Source organism: Bubalus kerabau, unplaced genomic scaffold (genome assembly GCF_029407905.1).
Source record: "Bubalus kerabau isolate K-KA32 ecotype Philippines breed swamp buffalo unplaced genomic scaffold, PCC_UOA_SB_1v2 scaffold_50, whole genome shotgun sequence".
Lineage (NCBI taxonomy): Eukaryota > Metazoa > Chordata > Mammalia > Artiodactyla > Bovidae > Bubalus > Bubalus kerabau.
Window position 1 is genome coordinate 651,673 of NW_026577904.1, and position 24,908 is coordinate 676,580.

A 24,908-nucleotide genomic window follows, 5' to 3' on the forward strand; every position below is an offset into this window, starting at 1 on the left:
TATCTCCTCCCTCACCCTTTTCTTCCCTACCCACTCTGTGAGTCTCTTTATGTATTCCGGGCTATGGAGAACATCTTGGGAACTGCTTACTGGCTGGATATGTCGCTCTCCTTTTGATTCCCTCTTTTCTTGTCCTGGTTCCCTCTGTCTCCTTCTTCCTCCTCTTTTCTGAGTAACTGCATGAACCTCTCTGAGGGGTCCAGACTGTGGAGAGCACATATGGAATTGATTACTGTCTAGCTTGCTCTCTCCCCTTGAGCCCCCTCTTCTTCCCCTGGCCAACTCTATCTCCCTCCTCCTTATTCTCTTCTCCATCTAACTTGGTGAACCTCTCTGGGTGTCCCTCACTGTGGAGAAGCTTTTCATCTTTAGACTAGATGTTTTCTCATCGGTGCTGTACAGATAGAGAAGTCTTGAGGCTACTCTAAAAATAAGACTGAAAACCGGAGACAGGAGGCTTAAGTTCAAAACCTGAGAACATCAGAGAACTCCTGACTCCAGGGAACAGTAATGGATAAGAGCTCATCCAAAAGCCTCCATACCTACACTGAAACCAAGCACCACCCAAGAGCCAACAAGTTCCAGAGCAAGACATATAACGCAAAGTCGCCAACAACGCAGGAACATATCCCTGAGCGTCAATATACAGGCTGCCCAAATTCACACCAAACACATAGCATCTCAAAACTCACTACTGGACACTTCATTGCACTCTGGAGAGAAGTCCAGCTCCACCCACCAGAACAGGGATGCAAGCTTCCCTAAGCAGGAAACCTTGAAAAGCCACTCACACAACCCCACCCACAGTGAGGAACCTCCACAATAAAACGGAGCCACAAGCTGCCAGAATACAGAAAGGCCACCCCCAATACAGCCATCGAACTGATGCTGAAGCTGAAACTCCAATGCTTTGGTCACCTGATGTGAAGAACTGACTCATTGGAAAAGACACTGATGCTGGGAAAGATTGAAGGCAGGAGGAGAAGGGGATGAGATAGGATGAGATGGTTGGATAGCATCACCAATTCAAAGGACATGAGTTTGAGTATGCTCTGGGAGTTGGTGATGGACAGGGAGGCCTGGCATGCTGCAGTCCTCGACCCCAAGGACTTGGGGTCACTGTAGTACTTGGGGTCCCAAAAAGTCAGACACAACTGAGCAACTGAACTGAGCTCAATGAATCGTGATGTCTCCTAAAGCTGTACTAGTTGCTTCTTGAAATCAGAACAGTCTTAACCTTGCTTTGATCTCACAAGTGGGAAACTTCCCATGTCTTGAAGCTGATGGTAATTACTGCCCTTAGAATGTGCTTTGGGCTCTAGGATCTCCCATTGACGCCTGGCAGCCTTGCTGTCTTTGGCATCAAAGCCAGTTACATTATTCACGTACCTGCAACCTTCTCACTGTTATCGGTAATATCAGTGATATCACTGTTATCAGAACTCACTGAGGTCTCTCCGAAGAGAGAAGTGATATCTTCTCCAAATATCTTGAGACAGTTTTCAATTAGAAATTGCATGAAAGAAATCTGTAACACAAAGGGGCAAAAAACGGGGTATTACTGTACATATGGTGTAATAGTAAATCACATTTCATCCATGAGTCTTGGCTCTAACAAAAAGTGCAAAAGAAATCTGAGAAAAATTCAGACTTGGCTAAAAATATATATATATATATATATATATCTCTACATCAGCTTTTTCTAAGACATAACTGATACTTTAAGAGTAGTTTGGCCTCAAATTTTAAAATTCTTTGAGTCAGTGGGCTAAAGTTATACTATGTAGCCTGGTTTAATAGCTAAAATTTTGTAATGATGGTTAACATGCTTAAAACTAGGATGATTTTTAAGTAGCCCACATAGGATATTTCGAACAAAAATGTATGTTCTCTTATTCAGTTTTATTTATTTTTAATAAAATTTTTTTCTAGTTTTATTGAGATAGAATTTATATATCTCTTATTATTAAAATTTATAAAGTATCAAATACAACACCAATTGTGAATTTCACTTCAGTGAAGAAATGTCTAAAACTTGGGTAGCAGAGGTCTCTGTGTGGGCCGGGGGGGTTTGGGAGCAAAGAAAGCATCTGGAGAGAAAACATGTCTGTCTGTCTTAGCACACTCCCTTGCCTCACACTTGCTGTCCGGAGGAGCTTGGAGAAGAGCTGTGATCTTATTAGGCATGTTGTGGCTCTGTTAGGATGTTCTGAAATATTTTACTAGCTTCCTCATCCTCAGGCTGAGACACAATAGCAGCCAAGTGTTTTCCTGAATGAGCCACAGCTGGCAGAGTGCGGCCAGTATGTGTGGAGCCTCAGGTGCTCATATTGCCCAGGCCGCCAAGATGTGCCAACAGTGACCAGATGTATTGGGTGTTGTCATCATTGGGTAATGATGAAATCATAGTTTGGAGGCTTGCACAACCTCAGGGATGAGGCTGAGAGTTGAACCTTGGCTCTCTGATTCCAAAGCCAGGTTCTTTTCTATCATATCATCCTACTCTTACCTCTCTAACGTTTAATCTCTTGGATGGCAAAGGGGAAGTGAGTCAACTGTTCTCAGTTATAATACACCTTCCCATGCCCAACCAGAGTAGGACTCTGCCACTCCAAGGCAGTGTAATTAAAATGTGCACTTTAAAACCTGGTTCATCAGAGTTAATACTACAGACTGCAGGTTCAAGATGGGGACTCTGCTCTGCAAGGCATAAAAATGAGAGATCTCGTTACCTGTTTGGTGAAGTTTTCTAAGCTGCCAGAATTAGACACACAAAGAATGCTTGGGGATATACACACTGATAAATTATAAGCTGTCATCTGATTGAATGAGGAATGTTGCTCAATGTTGTGTAAAACTGCTGAAAGATATGGCAGAAAATCTATATTGGCTCTCGGCAGCTGGTCTAGATGCCTAAGGACAGAAAAAACACTTATAAATAAGCGAGTCATTTCGCTTAGTAAGTGGGAATACAGAGAACAAAGTACTTCTTTTTATACCATATACACAGTCTATTCTCACATTTCCAGGCATGAATGCATACAAAAATGTTTCACTAAATTTAATTCCTGAACCAGGTAAGACCTGCTCTGGTTAGTTATGTGTTTGTATTTAAGATCATACCACTGGAGGATTGGTTCTTTATCATCTCATTTTAGACCAGTGGATTTCATCTCCAACAGTTTCATGTATTCAGAAGGTGTAAAATGGTCAAGCATTCCATGTTAATAAGATTAGGAGAAAAACAGCAATTACAGTGTCACCAATAAGGCATGCATCTCTTTTCAAACTGGCATCCATGGGCATGATCAAGTGAAACCCCATGATACTGATCATTATTTTCGAGGACATAGCGGTAAACTATAAGCTAATATTTTCCTAAGAGTATGTCGGTTGTATTTTCTCAGAGTTGAGTAATTATTGCATCATTACCTCTGGGTCGACGTTGTTTTCTCCGGCTCGTTCCCTTGATCAATAACATCAAGCCATTTATCATACAGACTGGCTGTAATTATGCTTCCTTGGATATTTCGAAGAAAGTCCTTATATAGATCAAAAAGTATATATTATTCTTAGGATAATTTCAATGGAGAAATTGCAAAGAAAATATTTAGTGGAAAAATTCAATTCAGTCCACAATTCCTTCACAGCCACCCAGACTGATTCACACAGAGCTTGGCTGTCATTCACCACAGCCTTGCACACCCAGAAGTACTGGTTGGATTTTACCCAACTAAAATTAGAAGCACAAAACCAGAGTCTGGGCTGTAGTGAGAATGAAATGAAAGCTCCTTCTATCGCCTGGAACTTACTCTTTGTGTACATGTTAACACATTAGTACAAACTGGCAAGGTCTGGTGATAACTGATCCTAAATCCTATTAGTTTCTTGAAAAGAAACGCACATGCCCATTTTGTTTGTTTCCTTCAGACACATGCTTGCTCGTAATTCAAGAAAGAGAAGTTCTGAAATAAAACAAACAAAATTACACCCCTACATGCTCTTCTGCATATATTAAGAGAAAACCTGAAGTACGTGTGCTCTTTGGGAAAAAGCTAGTATCAAAATAGCTTCAGTCCTTTTCTCTTAAAAAAAAAAAAATCATATAAAAGTTCAGTTCTACAGACTTTTAAGCAGCCGGTGTTAGAAATAAATCACAATCCCCAATCGTAAACTACATGATACCCTTACAACTCTGAGAATGGAATATATCCACCCAAAGAGGAAACTGAAAATTTAGATACATTGCAACTTGACACCTGTGGGATAGAATATGCAAATGTCAGCTTCCGAAGAGGAGGCCTGGAAACTTTATCCTGATGATCAAGGCTTCCTATCGTAGAATGGGGCCTATTAAAATAGATGAAGTTGTAACCTGTTGTGCAAGACTGAGAGGAAATGATTGCATTGCCTTGCCAGGTTCAAAGGCACAACTTGCTTCCACTGGTCTTAATATACAGCCTGACTTCTCTTAATAGTATCTTCTTTAGGCAGTGTTTCTAAGGCAACTATCATGATTGTAATCCTGTTAGTGTTCGCTTGTTTCAGGACTTATTGAGCTGCTGTTTGTTCAGGCACTCTCTTGAGTACTGAGGACAGAGTATGAAGATAATGTACAAAGTCTCAGTCCTCGCATACTTTTTCTTGTAATTGGTACACAGTACCCAATGATGGTCATCAGGGTTTCACTAGGCTTCTTATGGAGTGTCCGCAGTACATTTGGAAGGAGGAAGCACTCCATTTCAGTTCAGCCATTCAGTCCCGTCCTACTCTTTGCGACCCCATGGTCTGCACACCAGGCTTTCCTGTCCATCACCAACACCTGGGTCTTGTTCAAATTCATGTGCATGGAGTTGGTGATGCCATTCAACTATGTCATCTGGCTTTGACTTCTGGGAGTCTGGGAGTGTGCAGCAGGGCCTATGCTTTGTGTGCCAAACTACATGCACTTGGAGTGTGTCTCTTCTCTCTCCTGAACCCTGTGCTGTAGAATCGATTGGTGAGACTGAGTATGGTTAAGCCAGGGTATGACTCATGCAGAATATGCCATGGGTATTTGCTATTGGACCTCTGTTTATACACAGTTGAATGAAAAACTCAATGTGGTTCTGACTCTATATTCATTTCTGATTTAGACCAACTCCATGGATGCTTTGACATATGGTATTCTCAAGGCCAAAGTTGCAAGGTTTGATTCCCCACCAAGATCAATCAACTTTAGGAAGAGAAAACTTTGGGACTGTCTAAGACCTGTACCCATAAGTAGCCACCCTCTTACTAGTCTGTAAGCTTACTAGTCTTACTAGCTTATAGCATGGAAACAGGCAAGAGCCTTGTAACACTTGCTCAAAAATCAAATCAGTTCCAAGTGTGCACCTTAGAGAGGGTAGCACTCTACTTGCTATTTGCATACCTAGTGTGTATTATTATGGGTCCAGTGTAGTAGGGGTCAACTCTAAATCATACCTGCACTGTTGTTATTATCATCCAAGGGAACATTAATAGGGGACAAGGAAACACCATAAGTTATTTAGTTTCTAGGATAATTTTAATAACCTGTCTGTAGTAATTACTACATCAATATATTTTTGTTCATAGCTGCTAACAAGCACCAAGATGGATTGATTAATTTTTTCTTTCTGTTGTATTACCGCCCTGGTTGAAATTTAACTACACACTTGTGATTTAGCTGTATCATTTCAAACTCAGTCCATTTTTTATATAAATCTATTGACTTTTGCAAAATTCCAAACAGATTTTGATTGTTGCACTCGCTTTAATAATAAGATTTATAAGATTAGGCACGTAGTAAAACTGGCTACCGTGTAACTGTAACCTTGGTTGGTGGGTTAAACTTACAAATGTTAACAAGTCCCATTAAAGATGGTAAGGGAGATAAAAGGAGGAACAAATGGTGGAGTCATACCTACACTAATTTTCAAGTAAAAGGCATTGAGACACAGGGGAAGGGAGGATGATGAAGTGATCAGAGATTTTGGTGGCCTCACTAAGCGTTTTTTGATTCATTGTAAGCCAAATGGGCTTCCCAGGTGGACCTAGTGGTAAAAAAAAACCTGCCTGCCAATGCAGGAGATGCAAGAGATGCAGGTTCGATCCCTGGCAGGAAGATCCCCTGGAGAAGGGCATGGCAACCCACTCTAGTATTCTTGCCTGGAGGATTCCATGGACAGAGGACTCTGCTGGGCTACAGTCAATGGGATCACAGAGAGTCGGCTGCGAGTAGAAGAGTAACACACACAGACACACAGACACACACACACAAACACACACACACTAAACACACGAGTTTACCATAGTGAGTAAACATCTGTCCTGCATGCATGCTAAGTTGCTTCAGACGTGTCCAGTTCTGTGCCACTTCATGGACTATAGCCTACCAGACTCCACTGTCCATGGGATTCTCGAGGCAAGAATACTGGAGTCATATGCCAGTCCCTGTTCCAGGGGATCCTTGCAACCCAGGGATGGAACCCAGGTTTCCTGCATTGAAGGCGGATTCTTTACTGTCTGAGCCACCTGGGAAGTTGCTTCTGTTAACTGTTTCCAAAAGCTTAATATGAATTTTCTTTTGGAAATGTGGTCTTCATTAGGAAGGTGATGAGGAAGTCATCCAAAGCAGAAAGCTTGTTTTGGTAAACACTCAATGTGTAAGTGGGTATTTGGAAATATATTGTTATTCTTTTGCATGGAGCGTTCTGGAGTCAAGATGTGCAATGAAAAAGGAAAATATCTAACGTATGGGGCTTATAACATTTGAGGTACCTTCCTTCAGTTTTGGCTTTGTGAAATGTCTTTCACTTTTCAGATCCTTCCTCTCTTATGCCTATTATGTTTCTTGGGCATTCATACTGAAGGACCAGTCATATAGCTTCAGATTTACCGTGTGTGGATAATGCTCAAACTTTCCTTACCTTTAAGACCGACGATATCACAAGAACTGGTTCATCATTCAAGTTCACTGTGTCTCCATAGTTTAGTTTCTTCTGTAGGACGCTGCATGATTTTATACTGGCTGATTTTCTAAAGATGCTCTCTGTGAACGGCCGTTTCTGATTGATAAAGGAATGCATATCCTATAGGGAAGGAAAGAAAAGAAAACTGTGGGACATTTCATGCCTAGAAGCCCAGACCACATGCTTGCTCCTTTTTTGACAGAGCTGTGGTATATGAGGGTACAGTTCTAGAACAGCACCGAAGTCAATTTGAAATTTTTTCTCCAGTGTCTCTAAATATATGTTCGACCCAACAATCGATTTGACATTCATACACTGAAACATTTTAAACACTTGTGTAATCGGATTTTCTGTTTCAGTGAATTTACTGTGTTAAACGTCTCTGCTTTGAGGCCTTTGTAGAGTCACCCTCTCCTCCTTCCCCGCTCCTTTCTCATTATTCCCTATTATAGATGCTCTTCCCTACGTGTGGAAATCTTTTTGCCATAGTCATGCTCTATTCATTTATTCCCCTTCCAGGGACTGTCCACCCCATTCATTCCTGTTTCCTGTATTCCCTTCCCTGAAAATCAGGCTCAATACGCCCCTCCTCCTTCTCCAATGGCATTCCTTTCTCATCAGCCTTTCTAGTTACTTTTCCTGTATTTTCATGTCCTCTGCGGTCTGCAGAGTTAGAGAGATAACAGATATTGGAGCCAGGTTTTTCAAGGAATGTGGAATCTGTTATGCCAATCATCCACTGTGTGACTTTGGGCATAGCACATACTTGGGTGAGGCTCTTTTGATTTTCATTTATGAAGTGGGGGTGATGATAGTCATGGCTACTGCCTAAATGTTCTGTGAAAGACGCAAGGTCTGGGGTAGTAGCTGGCACGTAGCTAGTATGATAAATTTCTTCATATATACCATAAAATTCCCTGCATCTAGTGTAGTGCTTGTAGAGATAGTGGACAGTGAACAAGAGTTAATGCTTACAGTTCAACACACTAATTTGATATAGCACAGTCCAAACTCTGTGACTCTCTTTTGACACATTCTGTCAGGAGCACATGATTCATCTTTGCCAGAGGATACGTACTTTATGCTTAAACACTTGAGTTACATATCTAATCCGTGTGAGACATTTTGCATCATAAGGGGGAGTAGACTCAGCTGAACGAAACTTGAGACTAGTGTGGACTTCAAGGGAGGAGACAAGAAGACATATGAGGATGAGGTGGACTCTCAGATATTCTTACACACAGAGTCTGAAGGAAATGAACGTGGCTCCAAATAGTCTGGAGTTCAAACTCGCCTCCAGGACCTCCCCACCATTCTATGCAAAACAAGTACTCTCTCACCCGAAGGAAAAAATGGACATTGGGTGGATTTTGCCCTGCTCCCAGCCGGTCCCAGCCTCTGGCTGATCTCCAGAATTCCTGCCGCAGCTGTTTAAGCGATAACTACTCTGTACAACCTTGCAGAAGAACACCCCCCCCCCCCTTAAGACAGGAGCTTTCCACATACAGGCCTCTATATACTTACTCTTTCCTTGGGTAAGGGCAGCAGCTCACTAATCTGACTGCTGCCCCTTCTCACCTCATAAAGGTGATCTGTAAAGGACTGCTCTCACTCTTTATCTCAACCTCGCCTTCTCTAACTGCCTTAACTTACAGAGTCCATGTTAACTGGTCTGAGCTGGTATAGATGGGTCTTTGTTGAAATCAGCGGAATGGATGAGAGTATCTTTTCGTCTTGTAGTTGCCTTCTGACTCTGCAGTACCTAAATCAGATCTTATTCTTTGAAGTAATGTTAAGAATCTTATCGGACAAAGTCAGACTTCTTCATTTGGGAGTAGATTTGGAAGAGAACACTTGATCACTCAGAACTCCCCTTCTCAGGAAGGTTACAGAAACCAAAATAAGACCTACCAGAATTGGGGTGGGCAGGGTGTCATTATCACATACATCCTCAAGAGCAGCTCCAAAGAGCTGTTTTGGCTTTGTGGGTGGTAGACACGCGTGTTGGTTGTCCTCGCGGGTCCTTGATATACACCCAAAGGCCCACTTTTGGAGAGAACTCTGCCTAAGTGTCTTCTTATCTGAAACTAATGTAGAAGAGAGATTTTCACTACTAGTAGTTTAGCTTATTTAGCCTGATTACCACCACTTACATTCAGCAGCATGTTCATGGCAGAGGCTGAAAGAGAGAAACTGAACCATTTGTTATATAGCATTCCCCTCATTCTGAAGCAGGCTAATTGCATCCTTGTGGTGTTAACATGTTCTTCTTCCCCATATTCTGCAAAGCAGTAGTTAAACCTAGAGGCGTGATCAGACTCAGGGTTGACTCTCCCTGTGACAGTATTCCCCCAGACAGTGCTCTCTATTCCCTTTGCCCTGTGTCATGAGGCACTTAACCTATAGTTATACAGGTTTCCTAATGTGAAGTGTTATCAGTGGATTCTGGTTTCAGATTTCATTTGAAAGGCCAAAATTATTTAATATTCAAATTAAGCCGCATTTGTAGGAAGTTTCCTTGCTCTTTCAGTTACCTGTTTGGCTTTCTGAGTACCCAGTCACGCCCAATTTTCTCCCTTAAAAAGAATCGCTTTTCATGAGACATCCTGTCTGACAGTGCTTATCAGTCAGCCTCTGGACCTCTCCTCTGGGAGGCCACACACCTCAGTCAGCTCCAAGGATGACTTCCTGCCCTCAGGGTCCTTGAGAAGTAGTCATTATTTGCAGACAAAGTGGTAAGATTACAGCTGGCCATTTTTTGTGTGACACCTTACTCAGCTAACCCAGAGGTGAATTTTACCTACCAACAGCCCCTGTCAAAGGAATGCTTTTCAAATAAGAGTGATCAGCAATGAAAAATTGAGTTCAAAGTGTCTAGTGCCCAGCTATGAATGTTTTCCTGATATTTGCTCAATAAACCTGCTTAATATTTCCTTAAATAACCTGCTTAAATAACCAGCTACAGAAGTCAATTAGAGGAGCCCAGTTTTAGAGAAATAAACAGAAGAATTTAACCAAATCTTTTAACATGCCCATCCATTTGCCTTTCGGAGACATAGTGAGTGCGTCACCATGTCCATTCAAGTGAGTGAACCACTTGTGGAGCTGGGTGAGAGAACCAGAAGGCTCCTATTCTGCCTCTTAATTGGATGAGTTACCTAAAACTCTTTGAGCGTCAGTTTGCTCAAATGTAACATAAATGATGCTACTTACACCTCACTGGACTACATAACATAATGTACTACCCAGCACAAGACATGGCACATAGCAGCCTTAGTAAAGGTGATTTCCCTCCTTCAGAAGACCTAAGGCAGCCTAGACATCAGTCACCTCCCCCTAAGCAGACCCCACCCCCATTCTCCATTTGATTGTGCAGCCTCCAGAAGGTGTGCATTCCTCAAGGAATGCCATCACTTTGCCTTAGGCTCTTCCTGCCCTGACATTCATACCACCATCATTTTCAAAGGAGAGAATGAAGAAAGCAAATGCATTCTTAAATTCAGGAAGAGATTCTCCTAATTAATATGTACAAATGTTAAAAAGATACTGGTTTATATGGGTTGAGTTGCTTTATGCACCCTGGTTTCCCTACTCTTAACCTGATTCTTTTATTTCTAATCTACCCACAGGTATTCATGTATTTCAAATGTATTCATTCATTGTTCAGCTTTAATAAGAATACTCTTAGGAAGAGAGCTCTATCAGTTGGTAGAAAGCTACATGGCCAGCTAGCCTATAAGCATAGATGGAAAGCAAAATAGACCTTAAGGCCTATGCTTTCATTTTCAGGCCTAGGTGGACCTTTCGTAATGTACATTGGTTGGTGTTAGAGTTCTTGTTGGCTCTGTGACCAATAAAAATATATATTATAGCCACGAAAAGTATGCTGCTTAGTTGTCCAGTCATGTCCAACCCTTGCGACCTCATGGACTATAGCCTGTCAGGTTCCTGTCCGTGGGACTTGCTGGATAATAATACTGGAGTGGGTTGCCAGCGACTGTTAAACAGGTTAACTTTACAACCTCATCTTTTTTAAAGTATCCTGGCAAGTTTTAGTTTAGTGTTTTTCCTCATGTTCAAATTAGGGTTTGAATGTTATAAAATGAAATCTTGTAACTTTGTGGGTATAGAATAACAATGATAAGAATATAAATACTTTAAGTAGAAATTCTATTCTGGCCTCAGTACTTGCTAAATTATTAAGATATTTTATTCAGAGAAAGAAATGTCAATGGGACAATACTGGAATGCTAGCAGGGATAATTGCAAGAGGAAAGACTTAAAAACAAACAGACATATAAACATTCAGCCCAGTTCCATTTGCAACCTAGGTCTGAAGCAGAATGGAACGAGAGCTTGCTGTGGAGGTAGAATCCAGAGTTCAAGTCTCAGAGGCGGTCCTAAGGTGGCAGAGGAATAGAACGGGAAGACCACTTTCTCCCCACAAATTCATCGAAAGAACATTGAATGCTGAGCAAATTCCACAAAACAACTTCTGAATGCTGGCAGAGGACATCAGGCACCCAGAAAGGCAGCCCATTGTCTCTGAAAGGAGGTAGGACAAAATATAGAAGAGAAAAAGAGAGACAAATGAGGTAGAGACAGAGATCTGTCCTGGGATGGGAGTCTTAAAAGAGGAGAAGTTTCGAAACACTAGGAAACACTCTCATTGGCAGGTCAGTGGGGAGTTTTGGAATCTCAGAGGGTAACATAACGGGCAGGAAAAAGAAAGAATGAAATAAAGAAACCCCACAGATTACGTGCCTATCATCAACTTCCAGCAGGGAACTAGTCTAGACACTCACAATTGCCACCAGCAAGTGGGGGGCCTGATCAGGGAGGTGCGGGCTGCATTGCTTAGGGTAAGGACCAGGCCTGAGTGCCCTGAGGGCAATCTGAGGGAGCTAATGTGAGATAGCAACCCAAATTGTGGGATAGCCAGAGAGCGAGAAAAAAAACTATCCTTTGAAATGCCCTAATCTAGGGCACTTCCTGGCCCACTCACAGAGCAGAGGACTGAGAGAACACCAGAGCAGAGCTAGCTGGCTGTGCACTGACTCATCTCCCACCAGAGACAGAGAGGCAGGCGGGGGCAGCCAGAGCCTGAAAGGGGCAATCTCAGCCCCAGAGAGGCATCCTCTACAAAACTGCAAGTAGGCTCCCATTTGCTAACCGAGACTTGTTGGGATTCTGGGCGGTTGACATCCGCTGGGACGGTCGCAGCCAGAGATCAGCTCCCCAGAAGAGACACACGGCCCACCTGAGACGGGCAGGCCTGCTGCCACCCAGCAAATCGAGCGGCTGGGATGGGGGAGGTGATAAGACACACCACACCTGGGGGGCACTGTGCTGGCTAAGCACCTGGTCGCCTGAGCTGCTCGGACCTGGGAAGGGCAGAAAAGCCAGGCCCGATCGAGTCTATGCCTTTGTGGAGTACCTGAGAACCTGAACCTGAACAGCTTAGACCTAGGAATTGCACGCAACCCAGGGCCCGCCTCAGACAGTTGCAGGCAGAGCAACCTGGAGCCTGAGCAGTGTAGACTGGGAAAGCACACACACTGTGAGCGGGGGCAAACCCAGTGCGGCCAGGACACTGTAAGCACACGCCAGGGATATTTGTTTGCAGTGCTCCTCCGTCCCCAAAGCACCACTGAATAAGTGAGCCTAAATAAGTGACCACCTTCGCCCCCTTGAGTCAGGGCAGAAGTTAGACATTGAAAACACCAGCAAACAGAAGTTAAAATAAACAGAGGCAACCGCTCTGGAAAAGACAGGTGCAACAGATTAAAACCTTGTAGTTAGCACTGACTACATTGGAAGTGGCCTAGAGATCTTGAGAAGTATAAGCTGGATCACGGAACTATCTGAAACTGAACTAACCCCGCACTGCCCACAACAACTCCAGAGAAATTCCTCGATATATTTTTACTATTATGATTAATTTTTTTTTAATTTTTAAGTCCTCTATTACTTCTTTAATTGTAATTTTTATAACCTACTATTACCTTTCAAAAAAAAAGACCCTATTTTTAATACAAAATTCATATATATATTATATCATTTTTTGTGACTTTGTTTTGTTTCTTTAATACTGTATTTGGGAGCCTCTAACATTTACTGTAGACTTTTCATGTGTGCTTTTTGGTATTTGTTATCAATTTTGTACGTTTAAGAACCCAATCTTCACTACCCATTTTTACTTGAGAGTTTGACCACTGCCTTGATTGCTCTCTGCCCCTTTTGACTCTCCTTTTTCTCCACCAGGTCGCCTCTATCTCCTCCCTCACCCTTTTCTTCGCTACCCACTCTGTGAATCTCTTTGTGTATTCTGAGCTATGGACAACACTTTGGGAACTGATTACTGGCTGGATATGTCTCTCTCCTTTTGATTCCCTCTTTCTTTGTCCTGGTCCCCTCTGTCTCCTTCTTCCTCCTCTTTTCTGTGTAACTGCATGAACCTCTCTGAGGGGTCCAGACTGTGGAGAGCACATATGGAATTGATTACTGGCAAGCTTGCTCTCTCTCCTTGAGCCCCCTCTTCTTCACCTGGCCAACTCTATCTCCCTCCTCCTTATTCTCTTCTCCATCTAACTTGGTGAACTTCTCAGGGTGTCCCTCACTGTGGAGAAGCTTTTCATCATTAACCTAGATGTTTTCTGATCGGTGGTATACAGACAGAGAAGTCTTGAGGCTACTCTAAGAATAAGACTGGAAACCAGAGACAGGAGGCTTAAGTTCAAAACTTGAGAACATCAGAGAACTGCTGACTCCAGGGAACAGTAATGGATAAGAGCTCATACAATAGCCTCCATACCTACACTGAAACCAAGCACCACCCAAGAGCCAACAAGTTCCAGAGCAAGACATACAACGCAAAGTCGCCAACAACGCAGGAACATATCCCTGAGCATCAATATACAGTCTGCCCAAATTCACATCAAACCCTTAGACATCTCAAAACTCACTACTGGACACTTCATTGCACTCCGGAGAGAAGTCCAGCTCCACCCACCAGAACAGGGACACCATCTTCCCTAAGCAGGAAACCTTGAAAAGCCACTTACACAACCCCACCCACAGTGAGGAACCAACACAATAAAAAGTAGCCACAAGCTGCCAGAATACAGAAAGGCCACCCCAAATATAGCAGTCGAACTGATGCTGAAGCTGAAACTCCAATGCTTTGGTCACCTGATGTGAAGAACTGACTCATTGGAAAAGACCCGGATGCCGGGAAAGATTGAAGGCAGGAGGTGAAGGGGACGAGAGAGGATGAGATGGTTCGATGGCATCATCAATTCAAAAGACATGAGTTTGAGTAAGCTCTGGGAGTTGGTGATGGACAGGGAGGCCTCGCACGCTGCAGTCCTCGACCCCAAGGACTTGGGGTCACTGTAGTCCTTGGGGTCCCAAAGAGTCGGACACGACTGAGCAACTGAACTGAACTCAACGAACCGTGATGTCTTCTAAAGCTGTACTAGTTGCTTTTTGTAATCAGAACAGTCTTAACCTTGCTTTGATCTCACAAGTGGGAAACTTCCCATGTCTTGGAGCAGATGGAAATTACTGCCCTTAGAATGTGCTTTGGGCTCTAGGATCTCCCATTGACGCCTGGCAGCCTTGCTGTCTTTGGCATCAAAGCCAGTTACATTATTCACGTACCTGCAACCTTCTCACTGTTATCGGTAATATCAGTGATATCACTGTTATCAGAACTCACTGAGGTCTCTCCAAAGAGAGAAGTGATATCTTCTCCAAATATCTTGAGACAGTTTTCAATGAGAAATTGTATGAAAGAAATCTGTAACACAAAGGGGCAAAAAACTGGGTATTACTGTACATATGGTGTAATAGTAAATCACATTTCATCCATGAGTCTTGGCTCTAACAAAAAGTGCAAAAGAAATCTTAGAAAAATTCAGACTTGGCTAAAAACTATATAAGTATATAAACATCAGCTTTTTCTAAGACATAACTGATACTTTGAAGAGTAGTTTGGCCTCAAATTTTAAAATTCTTTTAGTCAGTGGGCTAAAGTTATACTATGTAGCCTGGTTTAATAGCTAAAATTTTGTAATGATGGTTAACATGCTTAAAGCTAGGATGATTTTTAAGTAGCCTGCATAGGATATTTGGAACAAAAATGTATGTTCTCTTATTAAGATTTATTTATTTTTAATAAAATTTTTTCTAGTTTTATTAAGATAGATTTTATATATCTCCTATTATTAAAATTTATAAAGTATCGAATACAACACTAATTGTGATTTTCACTTCAGTGAAGAAATGTCTGAAACTTGGGTAGCAGAGGTTTCTGTGTGGGCTGGGGGTTTTGTGAGGAAAGAACGCATCTGGAGAAAAAACATGTCTGTCTGTCTTAGCACATTCCCTTGCCTCACACTTGCTGTCCGGGGGAGCTTGGAGAAGAGCTGTGATCTTATTAGGCATGTTGTGGCTCTGTTAGGATATTCTGAAATATTTTACTAGCTTACTCATCCTCAGGCAGAGACACAATAGAAGCCAAGTATTTTCCTGAATGAGCCACAGCTGGCAGAGTGCGGCCAGTTATGTGTGGAGCCTCAGGTGCTCATATTGCCCAGGCCGCCAAGATGTGCCAACAGTGACCAGATGTATTGGGTGTTGTCATCATTGGGTAATGATGAAATCATAGTTTGGAGGCTTGTACACCCTCAGTGATTAGGCTGATAGTTGAACCTTGGCTCTCCGATTTCAAAGCAAGTTTTTTTGTATCATATCATACTACTCTTACCTCTCTATCGTTTAGTCTCTTGGGTGGCAAAGGGGAAGTGAGTCAACTGTTCTCAGTTATAATACACCTTCCCATGCCCAACCAGAGTAGGACTCTGCCACTCCAAGGCAGTGTAATTAAAATGTGCACTTTAAAAACTGGTTCATCAGAGTTACTACTACAGACTTCAGGTTCAAGATGGGGACTCTGCTCTGCAAGGTATAAAAATGAGAGATCTCGTTACCTGTTTGGTGAAGTTTTCTGAGCTGCCAGAATTAGACAGACAAAGAATGCTTGGGGATATACACACTGATAAATTATAAGCTGTCATCTGATTGGATGAGGAATGTTGCTCAATATTGTGTAAAACTGCAAAAAGATATCGCAGAAAAACTACATTGGCTCTGGGCAGCTGGTCTAGAAGCCTAAGGACAGAAAAAACACTTATAAATAAAGCGAGTCATTTTCTTAGTAAGTGGAAACACAGAGAACAAAGGACTTCTTTTTATACGATGTACACAGTGCATTGTCACAGTTCCAGGCATGAATGTATACAAAAGTGTTTCACTGAATTTAATTCCTGAACCAGGTTAGACCTACTCTGGTTAGTTATGTGTTTGTATTTAAGATCATACCACTGGCGGATTGGTTCTTTATCATCTCATTTTAGACCAGTGGATTTCATCTCTAACAGTTTCATGTATTCAGAAGGTGTAAAATGGTCAAGCATTCCATGTTAATAAGATTAGGAGAAAAATAGCAATTACAGTGTCACCAATAAGGCATTCATCTCTCTTCAAACTGGCTTCCATGGGCATGATCAAGTGAAACCCCGTGATACTGATCATTATTTTAGAGGACTTACTCTAAACTATAAGCTAATATTTTCCTAAGAGAATGTTGGTTATATTTTCTCAGAGTTGAGTAATTATTGCATCATTACCTCTTAGTCCTGGTTATTTTCTCCTCCTTGTTCCCTTGATCAATAACATCAAGCCATTTATCATACAGACTGGCTGAAAATATGCTTCCTTGGATATTTTGAAGAAAATCCTTATATAAATCAAAAAGTAAATATTATTCTTAGGATAAATTCAATGGAGAAATTGCAAAGAAAATATTTAGTGGAAAAATTCAATTCAGTCCACAATTCCTTCACAGCCACGCAGACTGATTCACACAGAGCTTGGCTGTCATTCTCCACAGCCTTTCACACCCAGGAGTACTGGATGGATTTTCCCCAACTAAAATTAGAAGCATAAAAGCAGAGTCTGGGCTGCAGTGAGAATGAAGCTAAAGCTCCTTCTGTCGCCTGGAACTTACTCTTTGTATACATGGTAACACATTAGTACAAACTGGCAAGTTCTAGTGATAACTCGTCCTAAATCCTATTAGTTTCTTGAAAAGAAACGCACATGCCCATTTTGTTTGTTTACTTCAGACACATGCTTGCTCGTGATTCAAGAAAGAGATGTTCTGAAATAAACCAAACAAAATTACACCTCTACATGCTCTTATACACATATTAACAGAAAACCTGAAGTATGTGTGCTGTTGGGAAAAAGCTAGTATTGAAATAGCTTCAATCTTTTTCTTTAAAAAAAAAATCATATAAAAGTTCAGTTCTACAGACTTTTAAGCAGCAGGTGTTAGAAATAAATCAAAAGCCCCAATGGTAAACTACATGTTACCCTTACAACTCTTTGAATGGAATATATCCACCCAAAGAGGAAACTGAAAATTATAAACATTGCAACTTGACACCTGTGGGATAGAATATGCAAATGTCAGCTTCCGAAGAGGAGGCCTGGAAACTATCCTGATGACCAAGTCTTAATATTGTAGAATGGGGCCTATTAAAATAGATGAAGTTGTAACCTGTTGTGCAAGACTGAGGGGAAATGATTGCATTGCCTTGCCAGTTTCAAAGGCACAACTTGCTTCCACTGGTCTTAATATACAGCCTGACTTCTCTTAATAGTATCTTCTTTAGGCAGTGTTTCTAAGGCAACTATCATGATTGTAATCCTGTTAGTGTTCGCTTGTTTCAGGACTTATTGAGCTGCTGTTTGTGTCAGGCACTCTCTTGAGTACTGAGGACAGAGTATGAAGATAATGTACAAAGTCTCAGTCCTCTCTTAGTTTTTCTTGTAATTGGTACACAGTATCCAATCATGGTCATCAGGGTTTCACTAGGCTTCTTATGGAGTGTCCGCAGTACATTTGGAAGGAGGAAGCACTCCATTTCAGTTCAGCCATTCAGTCCTGTCCTACTCTTTGCGACCCCATGGACTGCACACCAGGCTTTCCTGTCCATCACCAACACCTGGGTCTTGTTCAAATTCATGTGCATGGAGTTGGTGATGCCATTCAACCATGTCATCTGGCTTTGACTTCTGGGAGTCTGGGAGTGTGCAGCAGGGCCTATGCTTTGTGTGCCAAACTACATGCACTTGGAGTGTGTCTCTTCTCTCTCCTGAACCCTGTGCTGTAGAATCGATTGGTCAGACTGAGTATGGTTAAGCCAGGACATGACTCATGCAGAATATGCCATGGGTATTTGCTATTGGACCACTGTTTATAGACAGTTTATTGAAAAACTCAATGTGGTTCTGACTATACATTCCTTTCTGATTTAGACCATCTCCATGGTTGCTTTGACATATGGTATTCTCAAGGCCAAAGTTGCAAGGTTTGATTCCCCACCAAGATCAATCAACTTTAGGAAGAGAAAAGTGTGGGACTGTCTAAGACCTGTACTCATAAGTAGCCACCCTCTTACTAGTCTGTGCTTATAGCATGGAAACAGACAAGAGCCTAGTAACACTTGCTCAAAAGTCAAATCAGTTCCAAGTGTGCACCTTTGAGAGGGTGGCACTCTACTTGCTATTTGCATACCTAGTGTGTATTATTATGGGTCAAGTGTAGTAGGGGTCAACTCTAAATCATATCTGCACTGTGGCTATTATCATACAATCGACCATTATTAGGGGACAAGGAAACACCATATGTTATTTGGTTTCTAAGATAATTTTAATAACCTGTGTGTAGTTATTACTACATCAAAATATTTTTGTTCATAGCTGCTTACATGTACCAAGAGGGATTGATTAATTTTTTTTCTTTCTGTTGTGTTATCACCCTGGTAGAAATTTATGTACACACTTGTGATTTAGCTGTATCATTTCAATCTCAGTCTATTTTTTGTATAAATCTATTGAATTTTGCAAAATTCCAAACAGATTTTGATTGTTGCACTCACTTTAAAAATATACCATGTTCATGGATTGGAAGAATCAATATAGTGAAAATGAGTGTACTACCCAAAGCAATCTATAGGTTCAATGCAATCCCTATCAAGCTACCAACAGTATTCTTCACAGAGCTAGAACAAATAATTTCACAATTTGTATGGAAATACAAAAAACCTCGAATAGCCAAAGCGATGTTGAGAAAGAAGAATGGAACTGGAGGAATCAACCTACCTGACTTCAGGCTCTACTACAAAACCACGGTTATCAAGACAGTATGGTACTGGCACAAAGACAGAAATATAGATCAATGGAACAAAATAGAAAGCCCAGAGATAAATCCACACACATATGGACACCTTATCTTTGACAAAGGAGGCAAGAATATACAATGGAGTAAAGACAATCTCTTTAACAAGTGGTGCTGGGAAAACTGGTCAACCACTTGTAAAAGAATGAAACTAGAACACTTTCTAACACCATACACAAAAATAAACTCAAAATGGATTAAAGATCTAAATGTAAGACCAGAAACTATAAAACTCCTAGAGGAGAACATAGGCAAAACACTCTCTGACATACATCACAGCAGGATCCTCTATGACCCACCTCCCAGAATATTGGAAATAAAAGCAAAAATAAACAAATGGGACCTAATTAACCTTAAAAGCTTCTTCACATCAAAGGAAACTATTAGCAAGGTGAAAAGACAGCCTTCAGAATGGGAGAAGATAATAGCAAATGAAGCAACTGACAAACAACTAATCTCGAGAATACACAAGCAACTCCTACAGCTCAACTCCAGAAAAATAAATGACCCAATCAAAAAATGGGCCAAAGAACTAAATAGACATTTCTCCAAAGAAGACATACAGATGGCTAACAAACACATGAAAAGATGCTCAACATCACTCATTATCAGAGAAATGCAAATCAAAACCACTATGAGGTACCATTTCACACCAGTCAGAATGGCTGTGATCCAAAAGTCTACACGTAATAAATGCTGGAGAGGGTGTGGAGAAAAGGGAACCCTCTTACACTGTTGGTGAGAATGCAAACTAGTACAGCCACTATGGAGAAGAGTGTGGAGATTCCTTAAAAAACTGGAAATAGAACTGCCTTATGATCCAGCAATCCCACTGCTGGGCATACACACTGAGGAAACCAGAAGGGAAAGAGACACGTGTACCCCAATGTTCATCGCAGCACTGTTTATAATAGCCAGGACATGGAAGCAACCTAGATGTCCATCAGCAGATGAATGGATAAGAAAGCTGTGGTACATATACACAATGGAGTATTACTCAGCCATTAAAAAGAATACATTTGAATCAGTTCTAATGAGGTAGATGAAACTGGAGCCTATGATACAGAGTGAAGTAAGCCAGAAGGAAAAACACCAATACAGTATACTAACGCATATATATGGAATTTAGAAAGATGGTAACAATAACCCTGTGTACGAGACAGCAAAAGAGACACTGATGTATAGAACAGTCTTATGGACTCTGAGAGAGAGGGAAAGGGTGGGAAGATTTGGGAGAATGGCATTGAAACATGTAAAATATCGTGTATGAAAGGAGTTGCCAGTCCAGGTTCGATGCATGATACTGGATGCTTGGGGCTGGTGCACTGGGACGACCCAGAGGGATGGAATGGGGAGGGAGGAGGGAGGAGGGTTCAGGATGGGGAACACATGTATACCTGTGGCGGATTCATTTTGATATTTGGCAAAACTAATACTATTATGTAAAGTTTAAAAAATAAAATTAATTTAAAAAAAATAAAAATAAGATTTATAAGATTAGGCATGTATTAAAACTGGTTACCATGTAACTGTAACCTTGTGTGGTGGGTTAAACTTACAAGTGTTAACAAAGCCCATTAAAGGCAGTAAGGGAGATAAAAGGAGGAAAAAGGGGGAACAAATGGTGGCGTCATCCCTACAGTAATTTTCAAGTAAAAGGCATTGAGACACAGGGGAAGGAAGGATGATGAAGTGATCAGAGATTTTGGTGGCCTCACTAAGCGTTTTTTGATCCATTGTAAGCCAAATGGGCTTCCCAGGTGGTGCTAGTGGTAAAAAACCTGCCTGCCAATGCAGGAGATGCAAGAGATGCAGGTTCGATCCCTGGCAGGAAGATCCCCTGGAGAAGGGCATGGCAACCCACTCTAGTATTCTTGCCTGGAGGATTCCATGGACAGAGGAGTCTGCTGGGCTACAGTCAATGGGATCACAGAGAGTCGGCTGCGACTAGGTGACTAACACACACAGACACAGACACACACACACACGCACACACACACACACACTAAACACACGAGTTTACCATAGAGACTAAACATCTGTCCTGCATCCATTCTAAGTTGTTTCAGCCGTGTCCAATTCTGTGCCACCTCATGGACTATAGCCTGCCAGACTCCACTCTCCATGGAATTCTCGAGGCAAGAATACTGGAGTCGTATGCCAGTCCCTGTTCCAGGGGATCCTTGCAACCCAGGGATGGAACCCAGGTTTCCTGCATTGAAGGAGTATCCTTTACTGTCTGAGCCACCTGGGAAGTTGCTTCTGTTAACTGTTTCCAAAAGCTTAATATGAATTTTCTTTTGGAAATGTGGCCTTCATTAGGAAGGTGATGAGGAAGTCATCCAAAGCAGGAAGCTTGTTTTGGTAAACACTCAATGTGTAAGTGTGTATTTTGAAATGTATTATTATTCTTTTTCATGGAGTGTTCAGGAGTCAAGATGTGCAATGAAAAAGGAAAATATCTAATGTATAGAGCTTATAACATTTGAGGTACCTTCCTTCAGTTTTGGCTTTGTGAAGTGTTTTTCACTTTTCAGATCCTTCCTCTCTTATGCCTATTAGGGTTCTTGGGCATTCATACTGAAGGGCCAGTCATATAGCTTCAGATTTACCGTGTGTGGATAATGCTCAAACTTTCCTTACCTTTAAGACCGACCCTATCACAAGAATTGGTTCATCATTCAAGTTGACTAAGTCTCCACAGTTTAGTTTCTTCTGTAGGGCTGTGCATGATTTTATACTGGCTGAATTTCTGAAGATACCTTCTGTGAATGGCCCTTTTTGATTGATAAAGGAAAGCATATCCTATAGGGAAGGAAAGAAAAGAAAACTGTGGGACGTTTCATGCCTAGAAGCCCAGAGCACAAGCTTGCTCCTGTTTTGACAGAGCTGTGGTATATGAGGGTACAGTTCTAGAACAGCACCGAAGTCAATTTGAAATTTTTTCTTCAGTGTCTCTAAATATATCTTCAACCCAACAATCGATTTGACATTCATACACTGAAACATTTTAAACACTTGTGTAATCAGATTTTCTGTTTCAGTGAATTTACTGTGTTAAACGTCTCTGCTTTGAGGCCTTTGTAGATTCACCCTCTCCTCCTTCACCACTCCTTTCTCATTATTCCCTATTATAGATGCTCTTTGCTAAGTGTTGAAATCTTTTTGCCATATTCATGCTCCATTTGTTTATTGCCCTTCCTGGGACTGTCCAGCACATTCATTCCTGTTTCCTGTATTCCCTCCCCTCAATATCAAGCTCAATACACCTCTACTCCTTTCCGATGACATTCCTTTCTCATCAGCTTTTCTAGTTCCTTTTCCTTATTTTCATGTCCTCACAGTCTGCATAGTTAAGAGAGATAACAGATATTGGAGCCAGGTTTTTCAAGGAATGTGGAATCTGTTATGCCAGTCATCCACTGTGTGACTTTGGGCATAGCACATACTTGGGTGAGGCTCTTTTGTTTTTCATTTATGAAGTGGGGGTGTTGATACTCATGGCTACCACCTAAATTTTCTGTAAAAGACGCAAGGTCTGGGGTAGTAGCTGGCATGTAGCTAGTATGATACATGTCTTCATATATACTATAAAATTCCCTGCATCTAGTGTAGTGCTTGCAGAGATAGTGGACAGTGAACAAGAGTTAATGCTTACAGTTCAATACACTAATTTGATATAACACAGTCCAAACTCTGTGACTCTCTTTTGACACATTCTGTCAGGAGCAAATGATTCATCTTTGCCAGAGGATGCGTACTTTATACTTAAACACCTGGGTTACATATCACATCCGTGTGAGAAATTTTGCATTATAAGAGGGAGTAGACTCAGCTGAAGAAGACTTGACACTTGTGTGGGCCTCAAGGGAGGAGACGAGGAGACATATGAGGATGAGGTGGACTCTCAGAGATTCTTACACACAGAGTCCGAAGGAAAGCTACACGGCTCAAAATAGCCTGGAGTTCAAACTCGCCTCCAGGACCTCCCCACCATTCTATGCAAAACAAGTACTCTCTCACCCAAAGGAAAAATGGACATAGGGTGGATTTTGCCCATCTCCCAGCCGGTCCCAGCCTGTGGCTGATCTCCAGAATTCTTTGCCGCAGCTCTTTAAGAGATAACTACTCTGAACAACCTTGCAGAAGAACAGGCCCCCTTAAGACAGGATCTTTCCACATACGTGCCTCTATATACTTCCTCATTACTTGGGTAAGGGCAGCAGCTCACTAATCTGACTGCTGCTCCTTCTCGCCTCATAAAGGTGATCTGTCAAGAACTGCTGTTATTCTTTTTCTCAACCTCACCTTCTCTAACTACTTTAACTTACAGAGTCCATGTTAACTGCTCTGAGCTGTATAGATGGTCTTTGTTGAAATCAGCGGAATGGATGAGAGTATCTTTTCATCTTGTAGTTGCCTTCTGACTCTGCAGTACCTAAATCAGATCTTATTCTTTGAAGTAATGTTGTGAATCTTATCGGACAAAGTCAGAGTTCTTCATTTGGGAGTAGATTTGGAAGAGAACACTTGATCTCTCAGAACTCCCCTTCTCAGGAAGGTTAGAGAAACCAAAATAAGACCTACCAGAATTGGGGTGGGCAGGGTGTCATTATCACATACATCCTCAAGACGAGCTCCAAAGAGCTGTTTTGGCTTTGTGGATGGTAGAGATGGGTGTTGGTTGTCCTCGCAGGTCATGGGGAAACAGCCAGAGTCCCAGTTTTTGAGAGAACTCTTCCTAACTGTCTTCTTGTCTGAAACTAATGTAGAAGAGAGATTTTCACTAGTAGTAGTTTAGCTTATTTAGCCTGATTTCCACCACTTACAGTCAGCAGCATGTTCATGGCAGAGGCTGAAAGAGAGAAACTGAGCCGTTTGTCATATAAAATTCCCCTCATTCTGAAGCAGGCTAATTGCATCCTTGTGGTGTTAACATGTTCTTCTTCCCCATATTCTGCAAAGCAGTAGTTAAACCTAGAGGCGTGATCAGACTCAGGGTTGATTCTCCCTGTGACAGTATTCCCCCAGACAGTGTTCTCTATTCCCTTTGCCGTGTGTCATGATGCACTTAACCTATAGTTATACAGGTTTCCTAATGTGAAGTGTTATCAGTGGATTCTGGTTTCAGACCTCATTTGAAAGGCCAAAATTATTTAATATTCAAATCAAGAAGCATTGTAGTAAATTTCCTTCCTCTGTTCAGTTACCTGTTTGGCTTTCTGAGTACCCAGTCATGCCCAATTTTCTCCCTTGAAAAGAATTGCCTTTCACGAGACATCCTGCCTGACAGTGCTTATCAGTCAGCCTCTGGACCTCTCCTCTGGGAGGCCACACACCTCAGTCAGCTCCAAGGATGACTTCCTGCCCTCAGGGTCCTTGAGAAGTAGTCATTAATTGCAGACAATGTGGTAAGATTACAGGGGGCCATTTTTGTGTGTGTGTGACACCTTACTAAGCTAACCCAAAGATGAGTTTTAACTACCAACAGCCCCAGTCAAAGGAATGCTTTTCAAAAAAGAGTGATCAGCAATGAAAAATTGAGTTCAAAGTGTCTCGTGCCGAGCTATGAATATTTTCCTGATATTTGCTCAATAAACCTGCTTAATATTTCCTTAAATAAC

The 24,908-nt window shown here is 41.7% G+C and overlaps 1 protein-coding gene across 1 annotated transcript; it reads right to left on the reverse strand.

Annotated features, from left to right (window-relative positions):
• Positions 1–8,310: 8,310 nt before the first annotated feature.
• On the reverse strand, positions 8,311–23,624 carry LOC129640847 (rho GTPase-activating protein 20-like). The gene is made up of 6 exons (XM_055565834.1): positions 23,616–23,624; positions 21,928–22,089; positions 16,667–16,776; positions 15,968–16,148; positions 14,644–14,775; positions 8,311–8,430 (listed from the first exon to the last, which is right to left on the reverse strand). Exons 1-6 carry the CDS (start codon positions 23,622–23,624, stop codon positions 8,311–8,313), a joined length of 714 nt encoding a protein of 237 aa, XP_055421809.1.
• Positions 23,625–24,908: the final 1,284 nt, after the last annotated feature.

Coding starts and splice junctions, on each gene's coding strand:
- LOC129640847 (XM_055565834.1), bottom strand. Junction 16,777..21,927: donor TGATAGGGTCGGTCTTAAAG/GTAAGGAAAGTT, acceptor GATTTATATAAG/GATTTTCTTCAAAATATCCA. Junction 14,776..15,967: donor CAGAAAACTTCACCAAACAG/GTAACGAGATCT, acceptor TTTGTGTTACAG/ATTTCTTTCATACAATTTCT.